Genomic DNA, 15,979 nt, shown 5'->3' on the forward strand with positions numbered 1-15,979 from the left:
TTAGGTGAGCAATCCCTCAGCATCTCTCACAGCACAGCTGCTGCAGTTCAGAGCTGAAGTCACTTCCCAAAGGTTGGAAAGTGGGGACAGTGCTTGGAAAAGCCTCTGGCAAATCTCAACTCTTATTCCACTGCAATGACACAATTAAAACTTAGATTTAATTGTCCTGGAGAAGGCTGCAAACTGTCCCACATGCAAATACATAATTTAAAGCAATTCTGCCTCATTGAATAATCACATTAAAAGCCTTTTTGTAAAGGCTGGTGATCAAAAGACCCACCTGGAGCCCAGGTCCTCCCTGTATGCCCTGTGCTGCTCCCCAGACTTTGCCCCTCTGTGCTGGGATGTGTCCAGGCAAAATCTGTGACACTGAAACTTTTCCTCCCCCTGCTCCATTCCCTGCTGGGAATTTTCCACTATTTCACAGACAAAACAGCTGAGCCTCTCCTGAGCTCAGCAATGCTCCTGCTGCCTCCTGGGCTAGAGGTCAGCTCCACATTTGCCCAGTGGAAGGGGAGGGGGGCATTTTTTATTTTTTTTTCTCCAAGGCAGTGTGACCTAAAGAGCTGTTGTGAAATGCCTGGCACAGCCCCACGTTTCCATAGAGCCCCGAGTGGCAGCAGCTCCTGCTGTGAATGTTAACTTCATCTCCAGGGCTCTGCCAGAGCCCTGAGCCATGCCCCAGTGCCCTCCAGCTGATCAGCTCCATGGCAGATTTCTTTCCTTTGTGACCTTTTAATTCCATTAAAAACAGCAAATAAACTTCACTTCCTAACTGTGGCATTGCACAGGGAAAAGTGGGAGCAGAAACTCCTCAGGTGTGCCCTGCTCATGCAGCCCTGCCTGAACAGAAGCAGGACTGTCCAGGAGCTGCCCTGGGAGCTGGCTGGGATTTCCCTCAGGAAGGATTTCCATCTTGAACACTCCCAGAAGTTGTGGGGAGCGCTGCCAGCCATTGTCTGCTTGGCTTTTGTGGGGTTTGCTGAAGCCTCTGCAGCTCCTCTGGGGCTCTTACGCGTCTGCCTTGCTCCAAAAACCATCCCAATTTAGTTCTGGGTTTGTTTTCTTTTAACCCTTCTACTTCTCTACTATTTAAATGCTGTTGTAACTTCAAGCCAAAAACATTTTTCAGCATCACTGAGAGCTGCAGCCCTCACTGTGGGCTGTGGGGACTCCTCTGTCCCCATCTCCTCCTCACAGAATGAACAGAACCAGTGTTTGCTTCAATTGCTGGCGATGCTTTAAAGATTGGACAGCAGCTGTCTCATGGTTTAATCATCATAAATTAAAGAAATTCAGTGCTAATTGTGAAAAGCAGTGATTATTATGAGAAAATGGGAAATTTTGGAGGGTAGGGACATCACTTGTTTCTGTTTCTGAAATATGTGGTGGGGTGAAAGAGAATTGCCACATTTCTCTTTCTGGAAAAATACTGGGGGTCTTTGTAAGCACTTAGAGGATAAAAACCTCAGCAGATATTAAATGTTTTTAATATCAAATAATGTCATATTTACCCATCTTTCTCCTGTGTGAGGTGGGGATTGAAGGAAGGGGCAGGTGTGATGGATTTTAACATTGGTAAAGCTTTTCACATCCTCACAGGTGAAGATTCTTAATAAAATTCCCACAATGGGAAGAACACTCAGGAGAGTTGTCAGCATTTACCAGGTGTGTTCTCTTGGGTCAAACACTTAAGAGAATCCTTAAAAAACCAGGATCCACCAGCTGGAGCTCAGAGGAGTTCTTAGAACAGGTCAGGCTTAGCTCTGGCAGAGTTTAGGGGTGGTTAATCCACAAGGGAGGCAGAGGAAGGGGCTGAAGTCTCCCAGAATTTCCTTTAAAGGTTGATGAATTCACTCCCATCCCACTACAGCTGCTGGGGGTGGGTTGGAAATGAATAAAACATTCCACAAACACTGGGACCACTTCCCAAAATCAATAGCTTGGAGTTTGATTGGAATATTTTGATGAAGAATGGGAACCACTCTGTCCCTCACCTGAAAATATTTCTTGGCCAGGGATGAGCATTGGATCTCAGATTTCCCTGCACCTCCTGTCCCAGACAGGTTGAGTAACTGATGTTGAGTAACAGATGACACCACAGGTTCTCTGGAACCATAATTTTAATGCAGTCAGAGATATTTAGGGATGTTTTCCACCTGTTCACTGCTTATCTGCAGCTGGGATTCTGTGCAGTGAAAGGTACTTGCCAAACTGCAGCCTGAATTACATATTATTATTATTATTATTATTATTATTATTATTATTATTATTATTATTATTATTATTATTATTATTATTATTATTGATTAGGCAAAGTTCTTGTTTGTGACCTTGTTCTTTTTTGGTCACCCAAAATAAGAAGAGGCATTACTGATGAAACAACAGATGTGCAATATTGACCAAGAGATAATCTCTTCAGGTATTTTTAACTTTTGATTTTCTATGTTTAGTCTTCCCTTGGAAGTAAATAATTTATTTCTTCCACCATAGGAAAGTTTTATTGAAAATCTCCCCCATTTTCATTCCAACCTATTTGAGCAGCATGGTGCCATTTGCCACACGAGCCAGAGTGGAAGGTCCCCAACCCCCAGAATCATTAAAAAACTCCAGCCCACAGGTTTGCAAACAAATAAATGTTTAATGGCATCGTATAATGAATTTACAGGTGTTAAATAGATTATTTTACAGGAGGATTTATCGCTCTTCCAGCTCCTTTAGCAGTTCATCAAAGTGGGTGATGTACCACTTGGCTTTCTCCTTCACTTGCTTTCTGACCACATTGCCTCCAAACCCAATGAAGCAATCCTGGAAAAACACAAGGAATGGGCACATGGGTTATTGCATGGAAGGAGGGCAGTTCTCAGTAATTAAATTTGCTTTTGAGATTGGATTTTAAAACCCCTGCCCTGTTTTCCTTTGCATGTTCATTTTTCAGATTTATTAATGATTCATTCTGCAGCATTTTGGTTACTGGGGTGTTTTCTCACTGCCTTGTAGCTTCCAGATTGTTCAGATTTTCCTGAGATTTTACTGAGAATCTGATGTAAATGTGATGCAATTCCATTCAAGAGCAGGTAAACATTGGCTCATGCATAAGCATCCCACAATTACCCCTCTCCTGTTTGTCTTACCTCTGTTTGCCTCATCTCAGAGATACCAAAAGCAAACTTTAACCCTGTCCTCAATCATTAACCAGAGCAATCATCATTTCTACATGTCACAAAACCCCCTGCAGTGAAAGTGCAGGGTTTAAAATTTCCACTGCAGTTTTTTTTTTCTTTTTTTTTTCTTTTTTCTTTTTTTTTTTGCCTTGAGGTGGGAAGCATTAAACAAATCCTGAGCAGTTTTGGGGTATTGGGAGACTTTTGTGTGGGGAAAGGAACTGAAGGGGAGATGGAATTAAAATCTCTCCCTGAGATATGAGCATTTATAAAAGTTATCTTCCTGTTAATTTTTTGATTAAAGAATCCAAACCTTACTCTTCTCTTTGCCCCAAGGATTTGCTCAAAAGGAATTCAGGGTTTCTGTAATACTCACGCCAGGGGGGCAGGCTTCCATGTCTGTAGCTCCATCTCCAATCATAACCACTTTCTTGAAATGGAACTGTTCTTTCAGATGAGTGATAACCTTTCCTTTCCCCCCTGATTCAGCTGTTGGTTGTGTTTCATCAAATCCTGCATATTCTCCTAGAAAACAAAGGAAGGACAAGTTGGAAATACAGATGTTTTCTGGTAAATGAAGGAAAATCTCTGTCTGTGGTCTTGATTTCAGTGCATGCAGCCCTGTAAAACTCACAGCACAGCATCCCAAATCAGTCATTCCAAGGTAAGTTTAAGGCTGGGATTTCACCCAAATCTTTCAAAGAAAAATAGAGACATTTTCAGAGAAAACCAGAAACTGTGTGGGGCAATGCCACCAATCCATTCCCAGCCACTCTGGTGTGAACATCCCAAAACAGCAACCAGGATGATGCAGAGACAGAGTAGAAAACCCTGAGTAAGAACAACCTCAGCACCTACAGCTCTGCTGGGACAGAGCTTCCAACCCAGAGCTTCCAACCCAGAGCAGCTCTGCTCCAGAAGGCCCTGAAAGGGAGGGCTGTGAGAGCACCTCAGGTCATGGACTCTTTAACTTGAAGGAGAGGAGAAAATGAAACTCTGCTCTCAGCAGCTGTACAGAGTTTCACCTTTGGCACAGCTTGCAATTAAAAAGTAACTGCAGCTCTATTCCTTACACTGAGCATGCCCTGAGCTGGTTTTTGGTAGGGTTTTGTAGCTTTTCCTCCATGGATTGGTAACAGGACAGTGCCTGCAGCCCAGTATCTGAGAGCTGGAGGCAGGAAAGTGCCGTTAATCAGCAGAGGGAGGAGTCTGGAGGGGCTCTCACCGTTGAAGTAGAACTTGAGCCTGTTGGCGAAGACGTTTGCTGTGGGGATGTTCAGCTGCAGGGCCACGTGTTCCACGATGCTCTGAAAGCCCCCCGAGACCAGGAACACCTGAACCCCTCGTTGGTGGAGTCTGCTCACCAGCTCCCTGGGAACACACACACACACACAAAGGTCAGAGATCCTCCCTGAGCCAGGCTCTGTGCTAGTCCAGCTTGGTTTGGGGGCTGCTGCTTCCATCTCTGCTGCCCAAAGCTTTTCCCTCTGTGTTTGTGCTCACACCTGGCTGGCAAGAGCTGGACAAAACCATCATTTCATTCCTCAAAAACAAACACTCCTTAAATTGTTTTCTTTCCACTTTCACATTAGTTCCCTTGAACAAGTGAGAGCAGGTCCAGTTCAATGTTTTTTTTTTTTTTTCTCAGCAAGAAAATGAATCTGGAATGCAGCAAAAAGCAGGGGATGAGATAAAATCACTGCTCCAAAATGCTAAGTAGGCTGAAAAGTGAAAAATGCAAATGTTTTCTAGCTCAGAGTTGGTTCACCAGGCACTGGACATTGATGCCATCTTTAGAAGAGGGCACCAGCTACAGAAAAGGAATCCAAAAAAGAACTTTGTGACTCCAGTAATGCCAGCAGGACTCGAAGGCAGTGCAGAGTTCTGGGGATTTGGCTCTGGAGGCAGAAGATCAGGGGAGCAGCACAGGGAGCAGGGGAAGGGGTGGCAGGAGCAGCAGAAACACTAAAGACTGAAAAGCAAAGCAGAGCCTTAAAGCAGGACACAGAAATGAGGAAGAAAGGGAAGGAATGAAAAGGAGGAAGAAAGGGAAGGAATGAAAAGGAAAATCACATGATCCTGAACAGGGAAACAACGTTCTCTTTGTAGTTACCTCTAGCTGTCTTCTACAGAAAAAAATACAAGCACAGGATCATCTAAAACTCTTTTTATATGCTAAAATATTTCAGGCTTGAAGCTATGGTCAGATTTTGTAGTAAAGAAATTCTTTTCAATGGATAGAAACAATTTGAATAGGGAAAATATCCCCAGAGCTTTTCAGTTTAAATAGTTCATGGTCATTCCAAACCTCAGGATGAATGAATACACATATTTATGTGTGTTTGCTTTAATTTTAATGTTTTTAGGGACTGCAGAATGTGTAGCTCTAAGCAATGGATCCCCCAAACTGCAGAGAGAGGTAACAGAGTTGCAGAATAAACCAAATTTAAGGAGGTATTAAATCTCCTCCCAGTCCCATCACCCCTGAAAAACCAGTGGTTGAACAGATCCTTTCCATTCCCATTTAATCCTCCAACCAGGATCTGAGCTTGGCAGCCAAGGTGCCAGTTAACATCTAAGAATCTTTTCTTTTTCCATGGATGTTTAAGGAGCCAGGCTCCTGATCCAAGCTCTGTACACACCCAGCATGGAGATGGGGCAGGAAAGGCAACACAAACCAGCTCAGTGGCCTTACAGCATCACTAATGACACAGGATTTGCTTTATTTACTCCATCTGCTTCCTGAATACTTCAAAAAAAAAAAAAAAATTCAATTCTTCTTACCTTATTCCTGGAGTTAGCTGAGGTGGGTTGTCAGATATTAATTTCTGCACTTGTTCATAGGAGGGTCTGATGAGACCTAACCGTGCTGTGAGAGCTGCCTTGAACGTCACAGTGCCACCCATGGCTCTGCGGGTCCTGAGGGACAACCAAAAATCAAATCAGGGACACTTCACCAGCTGGGGCTGCTCCCAACCACACAGCATTAACGAGGAGTGACAGGGAGCCAGGCAGGAGAGGTTGTGCTGAACCCCAAAGATTGGTGGCTACGGGATCTCCATGGATGGGGGAACCAGTGGAGCACAGGAGAAGGGCTCCACTCCCTCTGTGACCATATTGCTGAGCTGGATCCAACAGAGCTTTGGCTAAAAGCTTCAGCTTGTGCTGCTTCCCAGCCTCAGCCATGGGCTGGGAGTGCTGTCCCCTCTCCTCCACCTCATGGTAAGGTTTTCTCATTCAGAACAGGGTTTGGTAGTGCTTAGCCAAGTTTAATGATTGCTCTTGGTCTATCAAAATTACCAATAGAGATTTAATTCAGAATTACAATAGAGATTTAATTCCAGGATAGTTTTGTTGGGCAGCCTCACAATTCCCAAACCAAGTCATGTCATCCTTATTACCCCATCCTCATCCACTTATTATCCCAACCCCTTTACAAACTGTAACCATATGACAAACAGAACCAAATGACTGTAAATGACAATTCTATGCTCACAGACCAATCCATGCTCACAGCTCAATCATCTCTGGCTCATTCTGCCTGACCTGTATGAACTCCCCAGCCTTATGTACATCTCTGCCATGGCTCACTCTGCCTGACCTGAGCTCCCCAGGCTCACTCACATCTCTGCCATGGCTCACTCTGCCTGACCTGAGCTCCCCAGGCTCACTCACATCTCTGCCACGGCGTCCCCGACCCCGCAGAACTTGGCCAGCTCGTCGATGCCCTCCTCCCTGATGACGGTGCTGTCCACGTCGAAGCACACGGCGTCGGCGCTGCGGAAGATCTCCTTCAGCTCCATCAGGGATGCCATCCTTTTGGGAGCCTTCTTACTGTGAGGGGACAAGATGAAATCTTTCTCTGAGTGGGAGTAGTGCACTGTTTCCTGAGCCATTGGTGCTGCTGCTGCTGCGGCGCGGGCGAGAAGGGCCGAGCGCAGGCGGCTCAGGGCTTTTATCCTGAGGGCAATGGTGGTGGAGGTCTGCCCCAGCTGCTGATTTGCTCCTGCTGTTGCTGCCTACTGATGGTCACCTCGTGCTCCAGGTGGGCCGTGGAGCCCTGGGCTGCTGCTGATTTGTTGCCTGCTGCCTCAGCCCATCCGTGGGTTCAAGGTTGCAATCCTTGGCATTGCCTGAGGCACCAGGCTGCCAAGAGCTCTGTGGGGTTGCAGGGCTCTGGTTCAGCTCAGGGGGGGTCTTGGTTTCTCATCTCTCCCAGGCTGGACACCCAGGTCCTAAGGATTGATTACGAACTATCCTAAACCTATCAATGAGTGGTTGGCCCTAAATCAGGAAGGTTTAGATCCTGTCCTACATCTTCATTAATAAAAGATTGGACCATTAACATTGGGGATTAGCCTTTTACAAACCCATCAAATGCCTGGCCCTCGAGAACTTCACTCAACCCATCAAGACATCACATTTTCTATAACAGTCCCTAAAAATTAATTTTAATCCCTTTCCATAATAGTCCCATTTTCTACCCCTTTTGTTGACAAAAGTTTCTTTCCTACCCTTTTAGATCTGCCCACTTCAACATGTTGAGCACTTCTGCAGATCAGAAGCTTAAGGAGTTAAATATCTTCTTACTCATCCCTACTCATCTTGTGCTTTCATAGGGGAATTAATTCAGTGTGGATTTTACTGAGTACTAATCTATAATTTAGACACAAACAACACCTGCCTATTTATCTCACTTCTCAGATTTTTGTAGAAGTTTTTGTTTCTTCCAATCTCTCAGACATCTCTCAGGACATGTCTTGTATGATTGATCTGGGTTGCAGGTTCTTTTCCTGGGATAAGGGAAAAACACCATCAAACAGCACATTCTAAAGAATTATGGATGTCTTTACAACCTTTCATCTTTTGTTTTCCTCTCACTAATGGTCAAAGCAGGAACAAGAACCTTTGGGTTTATTCCCAGGACATGATGAATATTGGGATACACAAAAAGCTTTATGAAAAAGTCCCATCCTCACTACAAATGTAGAGCACACACCTCTCTTATGTGCTCTTTGCATGGAATAAAAGAGAATGCTCCAATCTGTTGTGGGGAGGTGGAGATCTGTCTGAAGGCAGCACCCAGCCTGAGTGGTGAAACCTGTTGTGAACAGCCAGGAGCTGTGTCTGCCTGACAGCTGTCAATGAGCAAGGGACAGAGACAATGAGTGACACGAGAGGCACAGGCAGCCCTCAGACAGGACATTTTGAGGTTTATTCTGCTGCCTTTGAGGGGTTGGTGGCACTAGAGGAGGTTTCCCAGAAAAGGGCTTTTCCAGAGCCCCTCTGAACTGCAGTTTGGCACAACCCTGCCCTTGGTGCATGGACACACCATAAACCCCAGTCCAGCTTTAGGATCATGGCTAAAGGATTATTTGCTGCAGGCCATGTGGGGTTTTATCTTTTTCTACAAAGACTGCACCGGACATGTAAGAAAAATTAGCTATCATGAGTAACTGATAGTTATATAATAGTTATATAATAGTCATAATTAGTTAAATGAGTCATCAGCCATCAGCACAGCATGTAAAAGAAAGGTGGACATCAGAACTTCATGGACATCAGAACTTCATGGACATCAGAACCTCCCTCTGCCAGCACCCAGCTCTGAGGTGAGGCCTGGTGGCCAGAGGCCAGCTCTGAGCTCAGGCTTGGCACTGGCTGGGCAGGTGCCACGTGAATTGCACGTTTGTTTCAGCCTTGACTTGCCCTGGGCTGCAGAGCCGTGCTTGTGTTTGCAGTGAAAGCTCCCAGATTTCCAGGCAGCAGGGCCGTGTTCCAGGGCAGCTGTGACATTGGCGTCACCAGTGTGTGTCCCAGCAGCCACGCTGCTGATGCAAAGCCACCATTGCCACACCTGGGGCTGCTCTGTAACCCCGTGAGGCAATGGCACCGTGTGGGGACATGGCACTGTCATATTTCCTGAAAAATCCCTTTGCTGGGATTTCTTCTCCTGGGAAGCTGAGAAGCCTCAGAGAAAAATGTAAATCATAATTATCTGATTTGCTTCTCCTGTGTTTGGCTGCTTTGGAATGTGGTCTGGACATTGTTTACCAACAGGTGAATGTTTGATTGGTTCCATGTGAATTGTTTTTACTTAATGACCAATCACCATCAGCTGTGTCAGACTCTGAGGAGTCAGTCACCAGCTTTCATTATCATTCTTGTTCAGCCTTCTGTCTGTATCCTTTCTGTATTCTTTACTATAGTTTTAGTATATTATTCTTTAATATAATATAATATCATAAAATAATAAATCAGCCTTCTGAGAACATGGAGTCAGATTCATCTCTTCCCTCATCCTGGGGACCTCACAAAGACCACAGGGACACTGCTCTGTGACGTGACTGCTCGGTGACAAGCTGCAATTTGGGTCTGCATGCAAGGCTTTAATCTGTCCCAGAAAAATGTTATCTCTCCACAGGTGTGCTGGGAGTGATGAAATGTTCACTTTTCCTTCTCTCTGATGTCCACATTTCCCATGCTCCTTTCCCTGCTGAATGAGCTGACAATGATGGCATGAAAGCTGTGCTGGACTTTGCACTTTGATGGACAAATAAAGAAGAATTATTGTGGAGTCATAGTTGGAATTAACCCTGTCCTCTCTTTATTCCTATTTGAAAATAGTTTCAAACTATGGTTTATGTTGTCTAAAAATGACAAACTGGAAGGGAAGAATTGCAAAAATCATCAGTAGCACATTAGAGCAAAAAGAATTAAAGTTGTGTAAAACCCTTCTATGGACAAATCTCAGTTGCAGTCAGGAAAAAGCAATTTTGTATTCCAGAGTGGTCCAGGCCTGTATAAGTGGCAGAGCTTAATTATTCTAAATACAGAGCATCTGATTGCTTAAAAGTGTAAATGTTTTAATGAGATAGGAAGAAAAATGAAATTCCCACAAATAATGGGTTCTGTTTCCATATGAAGAACACTGATAGGGAATCTCTGATCTTCCTACCCTGAATTTCAGGAAGGTAATCAATTCCTAGCCTGAAAAGCATCCAAGCAGCAAACATTTCAAGAGGTCTGGAATAAAATACCATGGGGAAAAGGTGGAAAGAAGAATATGGGGAAAAGAAGAACAATGGGCAAAGTGGCTAAAGAAGACAACAGAGTGAGAGAGAGACAGGTAGGGTGAAACTTGAGATAAAAATGGAGATAAAAGAAAATGACAAGAGAAAAGGGGAATTCCCATGAGATCTCCTTGCCTCCAGACTATGAAGAGTTTCATTAGGCTGTTTAAAAAAAAAATAAAGACATTTTCACAAGAAATAATTCTCTTTCATAATAGACAGGGTGGAGTCACAAACAGGGGAATTATGTGAGAGCACATGGGAAAGGAAAACAACTGAAATACTCTCTGTTTACTGTCCCTTCAAAGAAGGGCACTTGCCTCACAGGGAAAAACTGCCCCATCCTCTGTATCCACAGGAAATTTGGAAATGCAAATGGAAGCAGTAAGTGGAGCTCAGAACTGCAGGTGTTCTGGGGCTGCAAGGTTCTAATGAGATCTCAAACCCCTCATTGTGACTAAACCTCCCTTGTTGTCATATTTCAGCTTTCAGAAGTGCTGCCACGCTGCTACTTTGCATGATGTTCACATTTATTGCTGTTAAAAATGAAGATTAAGTGAATCTTAATGAACTATTACCCAGCACTCAAGAATATCCTTGTTTGCAAACAATTTCTGATTCACTTCCCCATTTAACATTGTACTCAACAGCAACAGAAGTTCAACAACATTAAACTGTTTCTTTTGCCTTGAAGGGAAACTGCTGCTCAGAGCAAAGGATTTGGAGAAAATAGTTCTTGAAAGTTTTTTTCAGGACCTTTTCCTCCTACAGCTTCTAAGAACATTCCCAGGAGTGTTTCCATGGTATGAGTTGAAACAAACCACTTAATCCTCATTGTTTCCAGTCCTGTGTCTGTAAAATGGGAATAATACAGTGGCACAGCTTTTCTGTGCTGAGCTTTCATCCTCAGAATTAGCAACGTCTTGAAAGCTTTAGAGGAAAGCTGATACATTTAAGCAGATTAGTTATATTTAAGGAAATTGTGTTTGTGTTTTATATAAGTTTTAGAAGTTCAACCCATCCACACGTAACTTTCTGTGGTTTGCAGGGTGAGAATAGGAAGATTCGGTCCTTAACCTCCTGGGTTTTCTTCTTTTTTTCCAGGTTTTTATTAAACCTCCTGGGTTTTCTATTTCATGTTAGGTTTTGCTTTAACCTCCCGCTCAGTTTGCAAAGGCAGCGGCACAAAGCTGCCTGCGAGTCAAGAGACGAGCTGCTCGCAGCTCCGCACGATTATCTGCACAGCAGTGCCTCACAGCGAACTCACTCAAACACCTCGCCAAAAGCAGGTGAAAAAGGCCAGAAGGAACCTGTTGGATGTTGACATCCACCTCCCAACTCTCCAATCCCCTCTCGCCCGTGCTGCCAAAACGCTGCTGCTCCCCCCGCGCCCGATTGCATCATTCATTCACGCTGCTGTTATAAACCAGCCGGGCAGCACAAGGCACAAGATCCTCCTCATTTTCCCTGCTGGAAAAACCCCCCTTGTGTTACGGAGCTGCGAGCCAAACTCCAACCCCTTCCGAGCTGCGAGAAAAGCACGATGCCGGTGACTTACAGAACACAGAAGGGAAGCGGCCGTGGCTGCTGCTGCCGCCGGGAGGCTCCGGGCTGCGCCTGGCAGGGAGGGATCAGCTGAGCCCTCAGCGGCACAAGCCCCGCGCACGGGCTGCGCTGGACGAGAGCCGCATTTTGCCGCTCGGCCCCTGATAAAGCGCTGAGTCAGGCGGCCCGGGGGGTTTGTTTGAGGTGCTCGCACACATGGGAGCAGAGCAGGGCAGCTGTTCGCTGCCAGCGAGGGCGGCAGAGGTGTGACCGCCCCGGGGCAGGGGAGGAGCCGGGCCGGGCCAGGCCGGGCCAGGCCGGGCAGGCAGCTCCGGGCAGCGGCAATCGGGAGCTTCTCCTGGCTGAAATCAGCGAGGAGATGTCCTGTTTTCGGGAGAGAAGGGAGGATTTGTGAGCTGGGATCACAGAATCACCTTTTAGATCATCGAGTCCAACCCAGCCCCAAAATCCCAACTAAACCCTGGCACCCAGTGCCACATCCAGGCTTTGTTAAACACACCCAGGGATGGGGACTCCACCACCTCCCTGGGCAGCCATTCCAGGACTTTATCACTCTTTCTGTGAAAAAATTTCTCCTAACATCCAACCTATATTTCTCTTGGCAGAGCTTAACACTGTGTCCTCTGGTTCTGTCAGTGCTGCCTGGAAAAAGAGACCAACCCCACCTGAGCACAGGCACCTTTCAGGAATTTAAGTTGCAATATCTCCTCTTGGCTTAAGCTGTTAGTGCATCCCTGAGTGAAGCTACACACACAAATCCCATCCAAAGCTGGCAAAAGCTCAGCAGCAAAGGGGAAAGGCGTGGGAAGGGCTCTGTGTTGTGTCCCCAAAAGCTGTGGAAAAATTGCCAAAGTTGCCCGTGCTTGTCCTTTGGCATCCCATGGAAGAGCTGCCCTCGCTCGCTGCCATGGCTTGGAAAATGGGACAGTGCCAGGCCAGGAGTTGTTTGGTTCAAGGTCAAGAAAAGCTGATTTAGCTGATTTAGCTGCTTTTGTCCACTTGTGCCAGGAGTCCTGTGACTGCTGCCCGTCTGTTCTGCACTGCTGGATGCTCCAGTCATGCTCTGTGCATGACCTCTTCTGCCATCCTGGCAGTGTCACCCCTCAAAATTCCATTTATTAATTAAATCCCATCACCTTTTGTGCCCCTCCTCCCCGTATGTTTTTTCAGAATTTCTCAGTACATGACAGGATCATCTCTCAGGAGCTTCTTGAGTCAGGAAAAGATGGGACCAAGCCCCTGTGCTGCCAAACTGGTGCCAGGGATCAGCAGCCCGGTGCTGTTTGTCAGTTTTATCGTGGCAGGACAGGATGTTGTTTAAAGCAGATTTAGAAATCATTTCTGTGAATAAGGTTAAAGGAAAACCCATCTTGATAAAGATGAAAGAAAATGGCTTTTACTGAGAATCTCAGAGGGGTTTTTGCCAAGATAAGCAGTGCCTGGCTTGACTAAGAGAATTGCTGCTGAATATTTCATGAAGGATATTGCCTTTATTTGGCTTAGTTTAATGGACATGTTGGCTTTAATTTAGTTAAATATTTTGATTTTAACCTGGTGTAATCCATTGAATTCATAGGGCAATTTAAGTCTGGTAAGCATTTGCCCTTTATTTTCATTACACATAAAAAACAAATAGAATAATTCTACAGCTAAGACTAAAAAAAAAAGGAAAAAAAAAGCTTGTCTTGATGGCTGAAAAATGCTGCAAAATGGGATTTTAATGTGAAGATGCTCGTGAGAAATGTTACTATAATACAAAATAACTATCCTGAGGAATGTGAGCCAGCAAGGAAATACAGAGAGCTCTGCCTGGGAGCTGTAGGAGGATGCTCAGGAGTAAAAATACAAACTTGATCCAAACACAGCACCCAATTCTTGTACTACAGAACCTCTCCATTTGTACAAAGAAAAAAAAAAAAGCAAGCAGAAACCACCTGCATGGAGGATTAGAATGTCTTTGAAAACAGCTTTTCCCTTTTCCCCCTTCTTCTCCTAAAAAAAAAATCTCAAAATTTAATTTTCTCTTTATTTTCCAGCATGGGCAGTTCCTGCCTTTCCATAGGCATCAGCAAGGAAAACGTGAAATTTAACGAGCCTGGGATGGGTTTGACAAGGCTGCCCTCTGCTGAGAACAGCCCTGAGAGGAACAGGCAAAAAAAAAAAAAAAAAAACCAGAGAAGCAAAGGCAACAAAATATTTGATCTGGGAGTGCCAGAATCCAGGGCAGAGCTGGGGATCTGGGTGTTTTGACTGGACATTGCATCTCAGATATTTGCACAGCAGCCTTGGGCCAGGTTTGGTGGTTTGTTTTGTTATGGTTTCAGCATCCCAGTGAAGTGCAGACAACATTTTTACAGAGTTCCAGAGCCAATATTGAAATGGCAACTGTGATTCCCTGCATTTTGCAATGTTTAATGTTTATTTCTAATGATTGCAACCACAGAGGAGAAAGCCCAGCCACTCCACTGGAGTCAGCGTCAAAATATTTCACAAGACACTGCTCAGCAATAGGTCTCCAAGCTTGTAGGATGTCCAAACATCACCTAAAACATTAAAAACCAGAATCCCAATGATATCAGCAGCTGTCCCCTCCAGGGAGACAGACAGACCACATGTGGGAGTCCTCCTCTTGTGCACAGCGTGGCATTTTGCCCAGAAACCTGAGATCCTCACCCAAAGCAGGTGCCACAGCCTGCAGCCAATCCAGCCCGGCTGCCCTGACACTTGACACTGACATTTCCCATCAAGCTCCCCCAGAAGTCCTGTGCAGCCAAACTGGACCCAGCAGCAGGCTCAGACTCTACTCCTGGAGGTGGTGTGGAAATACATCCAGGTCTCTGCATTGCTGGAGCAATCCAGGGCTGCATCCAGAGCTCCCTGCTGCAAAAAGTGGGATGGAGAGGGAAGGATTTTATAGAATCCATAGGCTTGGTTGGAAGGGAACTTAAGGAGCATCTTGTTTCACCCCCTGCCATGGGCAGGAACACTTTCCACTATCCCAGGCTGCTCCAAGCCCTGTCCAACCTGGCCTTGGGCACTTCCAGCTTCTCTGGGCATCTTCACACCCGGTAGGAGAGGGCTGGGGAAGGGTCTCTGCCTTGCCTGCACCAAATTCTGACAAAATCCTGGCCTCAGGGCCACTTGTGCCTGTGGTCAGCAGCCTCTGGAGCAGCTGGGCTGCAGAGCACAGGGAACTGCCTGGGGATTGCTGTGGGGCCTCATGCAACACCTGGAATAAGAAGAGGTTGTGTCACACCTGGTGTTGCCCTGTGCTCCGGTGGGTGTTGGAGGGGACAAGCCCAGACGGAGCAATTTGGGATTCAAACCTGGTGCAATCAGTGCCCGCAGGGTGTGAGGGACTATGGCAGGAGCTCCTTCTCCAGCTCCTCTCCGGGAAACTCACTTGTCCTTCCATTTCAGAGTCCAAAGACACAAATATTTTAATGTCACCAGAAGTAAGCCCGGACAGGCCACGCAGGGAAACGTTTCAGCACCCACCAAGGCTGTCTTGACATTAATATTTCTGGTTTTATTCTACACAGAAACCTCTGCGTGGACCATCCCCATCCTTAGAACCCCTGGGAGGGATTCAGTCCAGGAAGGCCCCGGGCAGAGGGTGTGCACTGGGAGGTATGGAGGCCCCGGCTCCCCACACATCAGCTTGTGTGCTAAGAAAAAATGAGTTTTTATTAACCTCAATCCCGAATTTAACCAAGAACCATTGATTATTAATCCAGTCCACTTAACTATTAATTTTATCGGTCTAATGTGAAATCACCGGGTTTAATTATTTATTCTGACGGTTCTGCGGAGTTGCTGGGAGTGTCCGGGACAGTAGAGGGCGGATTAAACACCGACCATCCCCGCCCGCTCACAAACCACCCTCACCCACCCCACTCTCCCCTCACGGCCCACTCTGAGGGTAGCGCCGCGCCCACTCCTCAGCGACGGGGAGAGGGAGGGACCAGCTGGAGCGACAGGCACCGTAGCCAATGGGAACGCGGCTAGCGCGCCAAGGAACCAATGAGAACCGTGACGCCTCGGCGGCGGGAGCAGGCGGGATGAGCGACAGGCATATTAACCAATAGACATGCGGCATCGCGCCGGATGGCCAATGGGCGAGCCCGGAGTGTTCTAGAAGGGGCGGGCAGGAGGCGGGACTGCGGTGCCCCGCCC

General features: G+C 46.1%; 1 protein-coding gene across 1 annotated transcript; it reads right to left on the reverse strand.

Annotated features, from left to right (window-relative positions):
• Positions 1 to 2,621: 2,621 nt before the first annotated feature.
• Positions 2,622 to 12,042, reverse strand: PSPH (phosphoserine phosphatase). Its single transcript, XM_066563535.1, has 6 exons — positions 11,796 to 12,042; positions 6,840 to 6,998; positions 5,949 to 6,083; positions 4,390 to 4,535; positions 3,541 to 3,689; positions 2,622 to 2,808 (listed from the first exon to the last, which is right to left on the reverse strand). The coding sequence occupies exons 2-6, from the start codon at positions 6,977 to 6,979 to the stop codon at positions 2,698 to 2,700; spliced, it is 681 nt and encodes a 226-aa protein (XP_066419632.1). The 5' UTR covers positions 6,980 to 6,998; positions 11,796 to 12,042; the 3' UTR covers positions 2,622 to 2,697.
• Positions 12,043 to 15,979: the final 3,937 nt, after the last annotated feature.

The sequence above is a fragment of the Molothrus aeneus genome, chromosome 20 (assembly GCF_037042795.1).
Source record: "Molothrus aeneus isolate 106 chromosome 20, BPBGC_Maene_1.0, whole genome shotgun sequence".
In the NCBI taxonomy this organism is placed as follows: domain Eukaryota; kingdom Metazoa; phylum Chordata; class Aves; order Passeriformes; family Icteridae; genus Molothrus; species Molothrus aeneus.

Excerpts from the sequence above, each read along its gene's own strand:
- PSPH (XM_066563535.1), bottom strand. The coding sequence starts at position 6,979 with ATGGCATCCCTGATGGAGCTGAAGGAGATCTTCCGCAGCGCCGACGCC. Across the intron at positions 4,536-5,948 it reads CAGCTAACTCCAGGAATAAG|GGAGCTGGTGAGCAGACTCC; the intron begins GTAAGAAGAATT and ends GTGTGTTCCCAG. Across the intron at positions 3,690-4,389 it reads GCTCAAGTTCTACTTCAACG|GAGAATATGCAGGATTTGAT; the intron begins GTGAGAGCCCCT and ends TTTGTTTTCTAG.